We start from the raw sequence: 12,187 nt of genomic DNA on the forward strand, positions 1-12,187 counted from the left end.
TCATTTAGAGCAACGGGCCTAGAACCATGACTTGTTTCCTGTCATCAGAGTGACAGGAAACATATCTTTCTGAAACCTGGGTACTTGTGGTGGTTAAGGGCTCACTCTCACAAAAATGCTTCCGGACACCCATGCACAATTCCAAGAAGTACTTCCTTCCTCCCCCAAAATTGTGTGTGTGTGTGTGTGTGTGTGTGTGTGTGTGTGTGTGTGTGTGTGTGTGTACATGCATGCTATATGTATGGAAGTCAGGGGAATCCATTTTCTCCTTGTACCATCTCTGTGTTAGGATCGAACTTAGGAACTCAGGTTGTCAGGCTTGGTGGCAAGCACCTTGAGAAATATTTTCAAGTTCACAATTGATCTCAGCTGTTGGACCAGGAGAGCCCTGGGCTTGGAGGAAGAGGGCGCTGCGATCTGGCAGAAGAAGGTTAGCTCAGGAGGGCAGAAGTTCAGTTAAAGACTCATGCTGGTCATGGGGTAAGGGGTGCTGGCCTGAGTGGCTCCTCTGTGTCTCTGGGCATGCATGTCCTCATTTCCTGCACAGGAAACATTGGTCAGGTGAGTTGCAAGGCCCTCTCCATATTCCTAGGTTGCGTGCTCTCACTTTGTGCCTTGGCTCTGTGTGGCTCTTTCCGTGTAGATCAGTGGGCCTTTCTTTCTTTCTTTCTTTCTTTCTTTCTTTCTTTCTTTCTTCTTTCTTTCTTTCTTCCTTTCTTTTTTGTTTTCTGAGGCAGGGTTTCTCTGTGTAGCCTTGGCTCTCCTGAACTCGCTTTGTAGACCAGGCTTGTCTTGAACTCACAGTGATCCTCCTGCCTCTGCCTTCTGAGTGCTGGGATTAAAGGTGTGCGCCATCACGCCCGGCGTTCAGTGGTTCTTAATTAACCCTTTAATACAGTTCCTCCTGTTGTGGAGACCCCCTCAACTATCAAATTATTTTCATTGCTACTTCATAGCTATAATTTTGCTACTGTTATAAATTGTAATGGAAATATCTGGTATACAGGATATTTGGTGTGTGACCCCTGTAAAAGGGTCATTTGCCAACACCCCCCCCCCCAATTGGGTCCTGATGGTTGAGAACCACTTTCTATAGGGTTAGTTTGGTTTTCTTCGACCCATTTTCCTCTGCACTGAATGCTCTGATTTCCACCCCAGCATGGGTATGGCCCTGCTGACTTTTTGTTCCAAGTGTGATGGTCTTGACTTACCCAGAAGTTTCGCTGACTCCTCTATGCTTTTAATTGATTATTTTAAGTTTTAGGTTTATTTATTTCATGTGTCTGAACATTTTGCCAATGTATATATATGCACTTGTGTGCCTGGTGCCTGTGGAGGTCAGAGGAGGGTGTGGGATCACTTGGAACTGGAGTTACATACAGACAGTTGTGAGCCACCGAGTGTGTGTGTGTGTGTGTGTGTGTGTGTGTGTGTGTGTGTGTGTGTTGGGAATCGAACCCAGGTCCTCTGCAAGAATAAGTGCTCTAAACTGATGAGTCATCTCTCTAGTCCCCTTTGCTGGTTTCTAACCAGCCTGTGTAGAGTAAGGCAGAGAGTAAGGCAGACCCAGCTGCAGATCCGGGAAGCTGGGGTTAACGCTACTCTCTGTCGGCCTCACGCCATGGACGAGCCTCCTCCAGACTGCTTTCCATAACTTCAGTGCCCAACAACACAGAGAGGCCCAGTTCCTGAGTGTGCGTGTCTGACTCAGTACATGAGTGGGCTGTCACACTCCAGGGAGAAAGTCACCGGGTAGGCACACAGGCCCCAGAAGTTGTGTTCTGCTTCTGGGGTGGCTATTCAGAAGAGTGAATATTGACAGAGTTGAAGTGCAGCTTCCTAAGTGCGTCTCACAAATGACTCTCAGCTTATGGGGCCTCGGGTCTCCTACCCTCCATTTGCCCTTGTATCAGGGCAAAGGAATTTTGAAGGGAAGGGTTCTTGAGATCCACCCAGCCACGCCTGTGCGTTCAGGGATGTAGAGCTAAGGTCTGGGTTATGGTTGGGGTGAGAGAGCCAGCCAAGATCACAGCGGAGCAGCTGGACCAGACTGTACTTCTGAGCCTCCTGTTTCCTATCAGAGGGCCCTGTCTAAGCCCCACCCCTGTCTCCAGGCTCTGTGGCCTGGGCTTCCAGCTTGGGAGTGGGTGGTAAGGGCAGAGATTAAGCCTGGGGTGCCAGTTCCACATTTCATAACTCAGGCTCCGCCTCCTGGGTCAGCCCAGGCCACATTCTTTGTTGACCCTTGGAAGCTGTGCCTGATGTCCCTGCTGATACTTTGATGGGAAATTCAGAAAAAGAGGCTTGTGAGGAAAAAAACGGTCAGTGGCAGAATTCTTCAGCTGGGGAAGGGAGGCTGCAAGGGATGTTTGCTCTGTTCAAGCCACCGGGCTAAATATATTCGTGCATTCTTTTCTTCATTGATGAATGGAGTTATCTATGACCTGCTGTTCGGTGTGCCTGTTATGCAGCCGGCATCGGGCCAGGCTGTGGGGAGATAGGCTGTGGGAGATGTGTATCTCCATCTCATGAACATTTTCATGAATAGGAATAAGAATTCTGTATGGAACATTTTGAAAGGAGGGAACACAGCTTTCTGAGACCTTAGGCGGACATGGTTGTGGGCTGACATGGTTAGAGAACAGGGAAGCAGGGAGTGGCCTACATGGGCCCTGGGTTCGGATGCTGTAGCTTGAGTGTATGTGCATTTGTGGATGAAGGCCAGAGGTCAATACGGGGTTGTCCTCCTCTGTCTTGCTCCACTTTTTGCCCCAGTGGTTTCCCGAGTACAGATTTGGTACAAAGGAAGACACTGGACTCTGATGCCTCTGAGATTCTTGGTGACAGTGTTTTGGGGACATGAAAACAGGTGGCCTAGTGCACAGTTGGGCAGCACCTACCATGTATCAGTACCCATGTTAGGGACTTAGGGTCTAAGGATGAGTGGGGTACCCGGGGAGGGCAGAGATCTCACCATGAGGCAGAGGTGCTTGGGGGCTTGGAGGGGGCTACATGTAGCCCAATACTAACGCTAATACTAGTGCTAGATCTGGTGCTCATGCAGGTATGTATGTATGTATGTATGTATGTATGTATGTGTGTGTGTGTGTGTATGTATGTATGTATGGTAGGATGGACATGCTAGGCAAGTGCTCTATTACAGAGGCCTTCTCCCCATCCCCATATTTCTTCATTTTACCAGAGTGGGCAGTACTGGCCCCTTTCCTTTAGTCCAAGTATTTTTTTGTTTTGTTTTGTTTTGTTTTTTGTTTCTCCCGGTGAGTAAGGCGATGTAGTTGAGAATGTGAGTGAAGAGCTGACAGGCCTTGGCTGAGGAGTCAAGTCACGCTTGTTGCTCCCAGCCGCCCGCCGCCGCCAACAACCACTTGGAATGAATGGGTTTGGGCTCCTGGAATGTTCTCCGTGCAGTACCCTCCCTAGCTCCACTTCTCCTGCCCTCCCTGGCTTGGTGGCCTGTGGGTCAGCTACTCCCTAGGAGACTGGAGGAGGAGGAAGAAGAGGAGGAGGAGGAGGAGGAGGAGAAGGAGGAGGAGGCGGTGGCTTGACCCCCCCATCTCCCCCCACCCCTGCTCAGGAAGGGAATGTGCAAGGATGGAGGGAGGTTGAGGTCAAAGACCAATGTGGAACCAGGCAGAATTCCCAAGAACTAAAAGGACGTGGCCCTTTCTCACATGCCTCCATCCTGGGCAGGTGAGTGTTTTTGTTCCAGGTTGACAAGAGAAGTGGAGCTGGTGGCATTCAGCTGGGACAGAGTCACTACCTAGGGTGATTGCGATTGGGTGTGGCTCTATTCCCGTGTTGCGCTTTGTCTTAGTTTCCTGTTGGCAGAATATGTTTTCTTTTTAAAAACGAGAATTTAGCATAAAGTGTGGTGCTTACCTAATGTGTGGGTTGAGGTCTTGGCAGAAACCCATGGTTCATTCCAGTGGAACATCTTAGGTGATTGAAAAGTCTAGGCAAACAAGTGAGGGTGCAAGCCTCTGGGGGCTCCCTAGCAGGCGTGGGAGCTGTCCCTGCCCACCCAGAAGCTGTCCCTGGTACAGCTAGGGATAAATAGAGCATGAGCCACAACCTCATCTTCTCCCTTCCATCCCTTCCTCCCTCCCTCCCTCCCTCCCTCCCTCCCCTGCCTTCCCTGCCAGTAAAGACCTAACCACCCCAGCTAAAGCCTAAAGCCATATGGAGTCATAGGGCAAGAGGCTTGGGGAGACATAGGTAAAATGTGGCCACTGGGGATGCAGAGAGGGGTGGAGTGGGAGAGGGTAGGAAAGTGGGTGAGGCAGAGAGCCACTGGTGTAGGTTTCGGCCTGATTTTCAGAGTTCATGTATTGGGTCTGACTTTTTAGACAAGGTGATGTCCAGATGGGGCTGGAAGGGAGGAAGGTCTTGTGGCTCTGCATTTGTGACACAGACACCCATGGAAGCCTCTGGGCCAGGTGCCGTGGCTGCTGCCGGGAGCCCTTTGTCAGTCAAGTGAAGGCTGTGGGTAGCAGGGCTCTCTGGGTGAGAGAGGATTGCTGTGTGTCCTGGGGAAGCAAGTGGCGCTGTGCTGAGCACCTAGATGGACCTGTGCAATGTTCAGAGGGAGTGGCAGGGATGGTGAAGGACAGGCCACCAGCTTCCCAAGGTTGAGTGGTTTTATGAACTGTGAGCAACAGCTGCCTGGAAGGCTGTCTGCGTGGGTACCTATGCCACATCTGCCCCATATTGGCTGGGCACTTACGCTCTCTAAATCTTACCGACCTCACATAACCCCTTAGGTGGTTTTTCTGCTATGGGTGACCCGGTGGATCTGGCATTCCTCTGGCTCATGTGTTGGTGTTCCTATGAGACTGTGGGCCAGCTCCTTAGGCCAGCCAGAACATGTATTGTGAGGTTGGAGCCATGGTGCTAGCCATAGCCACTGGCTAGCTTTGTGTCCTGGGCAAATTACTCCCTTTCTCTTGGCTAAGGAGACAGGTTAGATCCAAGTCAGCACTCTGGCCGCTGACAAATCTACCTGCTACCTATTTTCCTAAAGAAAATTCCGCTGCAAACAGCTGTGCCTGCTCATGTAGCTGTTGTTTGCAGACACTGTCACGCATGATGACTGGGTTGAGTGATTGCGACAGAGATCATCTGACCACCCCACCTAAGCTATTTACAGAGAATCTGACCGGTCAGGCGTCACAGGACCTTACGGCATTTCCACCTCCACGGTGCTAGGGCCTGAGGAGGCCAGAGTTCAAACCTTCTATGTCAGGTTGGCCTGGGAAGCCTGGGAAGTGAGCGGTGGCCTGAGCTGCTTGACGGAGGCTCCGCCGGCTCTCCCCACAAGCTGAGTTCCAGCTAAGTGTGCCCAGGTGCCTGCTCCTCCAGCACTGGGGGTGGGGGTGGGGGCGGCTGAGTGTGGATGTCGGGGAGCCTTCTGTGGAATGTGGTCTTGACACCCCAGGTAACTCCCTCTTTCTCAAGCCAAGTTTTCAATCCAGTTGAGAAAACAAGCTATCCATTTTAGTTGCTTCAACTTTCCCTCACCCACTTGGCCAGGGGGACCTGAGGAAGGGGTTCTCCTTCTACTCGGTTCACTGTAGTCATGGCCCTCAAGGGCTGCAGAACCTGCCTGGCATTTCCCTAGCTGGCTTTGGTGAATTTTATGGTCGTGGCACTAGAGATTTGTGCTCAGATCTTGCCCTTCTGGGCCAACAAAGATGGCGACAGTATTCTAGGTGGTGGCAATGACATCCACGTCCTCCATATGATAGTGTCCCTGGAGAAGCCCAGAATCCTGACCCTTGTTATAGTTAGTATAGGGCCAATTTCAGGGCTGGCCTCTGAGGCCATGGGAGCCTGGGTCTAACATGCCCGGTCATTTTACTCTTCAGGCCTCAGTCTCCTCGTGTGTAAAATGGACTTTCTGTCCCTGATGTTATTCCGAACACTAGTTGGGGGATACTGTATATGAAACCCTTCTGTTCATGGTCTGGCGCGTTGGTTGTACTGTAGAGGGCACAGAATGCCTGGCTCCACCCAAACACCAGGTTCTCTCCATCAGTCTTCCGAGGAACGCTGAGTGTGTTGTGCAGAAGTGGGTGGGGTGTCTTGGCAGGAAGGGGCTGGTGAGTGTGCAGTGGTCAGCACTGGGGACTGCTTGACGAGCAGGCTGGGTGCTATCCTGAGATACAGCCAAAGTCAGGTGATGGCTTTGGAACTGCTCCAGGAGCCCGGACCTCTGAGGACCCTGGTAGGGCTGGGCCAGAAATAAGGCTGCAAAGCAGAGGCCAGCCATGGACAGGCATCCTTGTCCTCAGCGGGGAGATGCTGGTGGCCCTTTGCAGAGGCAGAACCTAGAGAAGCAGAGGCTTCTGAAAGCCAGCGCTCCTTAAAGCTGGCCTCAGGCTGAGGAGTGGGGGCAAGCAGGAGCCTCAGTAAAGCACCCCAGTGTTCCCCTGGAGGCTTTTCCATGCTGCCTCTTTCCCAGGCTGGACTCTGGGGGTGCTGTAGTCCCTGGTTGGGTGGGTGCATTCCTATCACACCTATGCTCACTCGTTTTTCCCTTTCCTTTTTCCAGAGCCCCGGAGCTACGTGGAGTCTGTAGCGAGGACAGCAGTGGCAGGGCCTCGAGTTCAGGATGTGGAGCCCAAGAGCGTCGGTACCCCAGCTGCCCATGCCTATGGACATGAGACACCTCTGAGGAACGGGACCCCCGGTGGTTCCTTTGTCTCCCCCAGTCCCCTTTCCACAAGCAGTCCCATTCTCAGTGCTGACAGGTAAGCCAGGAATGGGAGCGGACGGGGAGAATCTGAGCCCGAGGCCCTGGCAGCTGCGTAGACTGTGCATGGGCAAAGTCCCACCCAGATTGTTGCACTTTGAAGATGCTTTCTCCGGCCTAGGGAGAGAGTATTTCTGGGTGTCCGACTTAAGGGAAATGGAGTGATGAACGAGGCTCCCAGGCTGTGCTCCATCCCACCTGAGCCAAAGGGACCAGTGGAGCAGTCCTTCCTGTTGTTAATCTCCCAGGGGTAACCTCTAGGTGTGCAGAAAGCTCCATCCTGGCCACAGGCCATTTTCTTCAAAGCTTTGAGCAGTCATCTACTTTCTGTTGCAGTGCTAAGAGTTAAACGTTGCTTGTTCCCACTTCTCAGAAGGGGTAACTGAGGCTCAAAGGGACAGTTAGTTGAGCGGTAGAAGAAATAGGTTTCAACCTACAGTTGTATGTGTTTGTGTTTGCGCTCTCTCTCTCTCTCTCTCTCTCTCTCTCTCTCTCTCTCTCTCTCCCTCCCTCTCTCTCTCTCTCTGCTTCTTTTCCTCTCTTCATTCTTTAGACTCAAGTTCAAGTGATGTGTACAGCCATGAGCCACCTGTGCTCAGCACTGCACCAGACATAGAATGCTTGGGTCACAAAGCAGGGGTGGGGGCGGTTACTTTCTAACCAGGGAAGTGGGGAGGATTTTGAAGGATGGTGGCCACAGCAGGAACCCAAAAGGATGACAGGATGTCTTGGGGGTGAAGATGTAGGTCAGAGCGTCAGAGAACTAGGGCATGTGATGTAGGCATGAGGACAACTCAAAGCATGCAGCCCCGTCTTGGTGGGCAGACATTACTGGCATCCATCTGGGTGATGCAGACAGGGAGGGATCCCCAGGTCTGGATAGGGAAGGCCAACCCTTCAGAAGAGGTCCCGCTTGGGGTACACTGGGGAGCTGCAAGGATGGGTGGTGAGAATATGAGACTCCATGTCCTGGATGGAAAAGCAATACTGGGAGAGAGGTTGAAGTGGATTTAGGCAAGGCCTAGAGGTAGAGTGTCAGGCAAGGAGAGGATGAAGTTAGCATAGATAAGCAGGTTGTCTCCCCGGGAGGGGAGACCCTGCCTTCCACCCCCCCCAACCACCCTCACTCCCCCATCCCCCCACCCCCGTTCTCTTCTGGAACCCACTCCCATTTGTGCTGGAATCCCCATGGTCTTCAGACTCCCTAGCTTTCCTCCTTTTCTGGTGTCAGTTTGCTCCTCACCCCGACACTGGCCCAGCCCCTGAGTCCTGCCCAAGCTGGCAAGAGACAGGCAGAGATGTTCACCCTGAACCCTGATTCTAAAACATTCCCCTACACTCAAGCCATCTTTTTTCCTCCCCAGCCCTTTTACTAGGTGGAGGCTTGCCTCCACTAGGGCTAGGGTGATGGCGGGGGGGGGGGGGGTCCAGTTCTCTCATTTACCCTGGCTTCCTCCTCATACTGCCTCTGTAGCCAGCTGGCTCTTCTTGGGGTTCCAGAGGCCCCAAAACTCCACCATAGCACCCCCAGTCTCATCACCACCCTTCACTTCTGGGCAGCGGTGGCCACTTCATCGTCGTCTTGTTCATTCCCAGGGTGTTCGTCTTGGCCTTCTCCCTGCCCCTGCCTCTTGCTGGTCCTAGAGCACAGCCTGGGGCCCTGAGGTTTGTAAAGACCTTTCTCTCCCTGGAGCTGTTAAGCATCAGCTGCTTGCAGGCTCCCTCCCTCCAATGGCTGCTTACTCTGGTCCTTGAGCAACCTGTTCTTCATACCTGGGCAGAACCTTACGTCTACTAGCCTGTGTTTACTTACATCACCAGAACCTCATGCCCATGCCAAAGTTGCTTGCTTCCTTAGTGACCAGATTGGGGGTGCTGAAGACAGACCTCCCAATGAGCTGAAATCTCCTAATTTGTGGTACGACTTCCGCCTCCCCCAGTCCCATGTGATTATGACTTTGTTTTTTGGAGTCATCGAGGCATGAAAGGCCAATTTTAGCACTTAGATGATAAAACCCCCAGAGAAACTGAGTCAAGTCGGGCCCTCGTGGGAATAGAGCTAGGTGATTTGACATCTCTCTAAGTTCCTATGGCACTTAAGGGCTTACCCTGGGGCAGCTGCCTTCGTTGTTCCTAGTGGTTGCTTTGCTGTGATTGAGGTCAGAAGTCAGCGTTTTACAGTAAAGAAAATGTGCGCTTTGGAATCTGAGGCAGCTGAGTTGAAACCTGGCCTTTTACATCCCTGTGGTGTGCTGAGCTCACTGCTTAAACTCTCTGACCCTCTGGTTTCTTTTTCTCATGGTCCCATTATGTAATGTATAAAAGCCCCAACTTCCTCTACACTGTGAGTGGAGTTCTTACTGCTCTTAGTGGCTAAAGGATGCTGGCCACTCAGCCAAAGTCCACCCTGTATTAAATATCATCTGCTGACCTTTCTACCTGATGTCTCTCTCTAGCACTTCCGTGGGGAGTTTCCCATCAGCTGGGAGCAGTGACCAGGGTCCCCGGACACCCATCCAGCCCATGCTGGACTCCAGCATCCGCTCCGGCAGCCTGGGGCAGCCGAGCCCGGCAGCACTGAGTTACCGGAGCGCCTCACCCATCCATGCTGGCAGCAGCTACAGCAGCCCTGACTACTCCCTTCAGCCGTTCAGCTCTTCTCCAGAAATCCAAGGCCAGCCACAGTTCAGCACGGCCAATGTCCACATGATGCCTGGGAGCCCTCAGGCACGACACAGGACAGTGGGCACCAACACTCCACCCAGTCCTGGCTTTGGCCGGAGGGCCATCAACCCCACCATGGCTGCCCCTGGTAGTCCCAGTTTGAGCCACCGGCAGGTGATGGGTCCATCCGGCCCTGGTTTCCATGGTAATGTGGTTTCTGGCCACCCGAGCAATGCACCGACTACTCCTGGGAGCCCCAGCTTGAGCCGGCACCCAGTGGGAAGCCACCAGGTTCCAGGCCTCCACAGCAGTGTGGCCACCACTCCAGGAAGCCCAAGTCTGGGCAGGCACCCTGGAGCCCATCAAGGAACTCTGGCCTCCAGCCTCCATGGCAATGCAGTTATTAGCCCTGGGAGCCCAAGCTTGGGCCGGCACCTGGGTGGGTCTGGATCTGTGGCTCCTGGAAGCCCCAGCTTGGACCGGCATGCAGCTTACGGTGGCTACTCCACCCCTGAGGACCGAAGACCCACACTGTCTCGGCAAAGCAGTGCTTCCGGCTACCAGGCTCCCTCTACACCTTCGTTCCCTGTCTCCCCTGCCTACTACCCTGGCCTGAGCAGCCCTGCCACCTCACCCTCGCCAGACTCAGCCGCCTTCCGGCAAGGGAGCCCCACACCAGCCTTACCAGAGAAGCGAAGAATGTCAGCGGGAGACCGGGCAGGTAGCCTCCCCAACTACGCCACCATCAATGGGAAAGTGTCCTCCTCGCCTGTTGCCAATGGAATGTCCAGTCCCGGTGGGAGCAGCACCGTCTCCTTCTCCCACACGCTTCCAGACTTTTCCAAGTATTCTATGCCAGGTGTGTCTCTTCTCTTACATTCCTACCTGCCCCCAAATTAGGACAGCTGTCTGTCCCATCCATTCTTTGGCAGATGACTGCGAGTGGGCCATTGACTCAGTCCTGAGTTCCGTGCCCATAGCAGGAGTTGTGCCTTTAAAACATGGCTAGGATAGGGTTGCTGTGATGAAGGTGGGCACACAGTATGTTGTCTGGATGAATGGCTGTCACTGTCACAGCCTCCTATGGAGCGCATGGCCTGTGGTGGCCAGAGCTAAGCACTCCTTTAATCCTCCAGCCCCCTGGGAACTAGGTATTCTTAGCTTCGCTTTATACAGGAACAGTCTAAGGCTCACACAGTTACTCAGTGGCAGAGCTGACTTCCTATCCAGGCTCACACTACCCTCCCACACCCTCCCCCCATGAGTGTTCTTGGCACAGGGGAGATGGCTCAGTGGGCAAAAACACTTGTTGCACAAACATGAGGACCTGAATTTGTATCTTTAGAACCCATGTAAAAACTGTACACAGTAGTGTGTGTTTATAGTCTGGCACTCCTGTGTCAGGATGGGTGATGGAGACAGGAGATTTCCCTAAAAGCTTGCAGGCTAGCTAGCCTGGCAGAGGCAGCAGATGGAAGGCGAAAACTAACATCCAAGGTTGTTGTCTGACCTATACATGCGGTTGTGGCATGGACACACACACACACACACACACACACACACACACACACACACACACACACGCATGCACGTATGATCGGAATGTCTTCAGCATGTATTTGTATTTTGAGGGATACTATGATTTAACAGAACTGCGAGGCTGCTGTCCTGGACCTCTGTGACTTTTGTCAGCCCCACACATCAGTTAATTGTGGGCCAGGTGGGCAGGTGGGACAGAGTACAGGCTGGGACGAAGTGTCTTTCTCAGAGCCTAGTTTGTACAGACCTGCTTCTAGCAGGATGAGTTCTTCACCCAAGTCTAGTCTAGGTGTCTTTGCTTCCATGGAGATGGCCCATTCTCCAAACATAAAGTTCAAGGCCTCAGGTGACGCGCACCTTCTCAATGAGACTTCTACCCTGTGTGAGGAGGCACCGAGGCTACTTGTATTCAAGGCAGATGCAAAAAATTATAAACAGCCTGCGGTGGGCCTAAGGCACCCAGGCTCTTTGTGTTCCGTGTCCTTCCCAGGTCCTTCCAAGCTGGGACACTCAGAGTGACCCTGCAATCCCGTGCTTCCTGCCGCCTACTAGGGACATCTGGTTCCCAGCCTCACTCCTTGAAGGATGCGAAGTTTCTAGTAGTTAGGACACTTCCTGTTTCCCACCATCTTGCCTACTTAAAATAGCCTTTGGAGTCAACACAGGAAGGCACACGGGGACTGCAGCCGCCTCTGACAGCTCCCTAGGTCAACCATGGCCAAGCTTCAGAGGAGGGCCAGGCGCCTGCAGCAGATGCACTCTCTAGCTGCCCAGCCTGGGAAAGGAGCTGAGTCCCCTGGAGACAGAGCACGGGTGCCCATGAGAACCAAGGCCCTTAGCCACAGCTGCAGAGTCCTTCTCTCTCAACTTGGTAATACCATCAACACTGTGTCCCCTGTTTCAGTTTCTCTCAAAGGAAATGAGAATGGTGAAAGTGGATTCCTCCTGTTTTCCTTTTTCTTCCTGCCCCTTTGTTGTTGTTTCTGCTTCATGTGGAAGGGTGAAAGAATGTCGGTGGACGAAGCAAGACTAAGTTTTAACGTCCCACTGCATGGTTCAGTGGTTGCAGTTCACAATAACCTGTTAGGTATTTTAGGAAAAACTAAAGTTGAACTTGAAGGCTCAGAGCACAAAGATATGATAAGGGGCCAGGCACGGTGATGCTCATCTGTAGTCTGGAAAGAGGAGGAGGCAGCAGGAATGTGACAAGTT

The 12,187-nt window shown here is 52.7% G+C and overlaps 1 protein-coding gene across 18 annotated transcripts in view; it reads left to right on the forward strand.

The window, feature by feature from the left end:
* Positions 1-12,187, forward strand: part of TNS1 (tensin 1) — a 217,054-nt gene that overhangs the window by 191,926 nt on the left and 12,941 nt on the right. For all 18 annotated transcript variants that reach the window (XM_084778308.1, XM_084778309.1, XM_084778311.1 and 15 more), the window contains 2 exons: positions 6,572-6,770; positions 9,229-10,295. In XM_084778308.1, coding sequence (XP_084634434.1) covers positions 6,572-6,770; positions 9,229-10,295 — 1,266 coding nt within the window. The remainder of the gene's footprint in view (positions 1-6,571; positions 6,771-9,228; positions 10,296-12,187) is intronic.

Source organism: Acomys minous, assembly GCF_964271855.1.
Source record: "Acomys minous genome assembly, chromosome: 4".
Lineage (NCBI taxonomy): Eukaryota > Metazoa > Chordata > Mammalia > Rodentia > Muridae > Acomys > Acomys minous.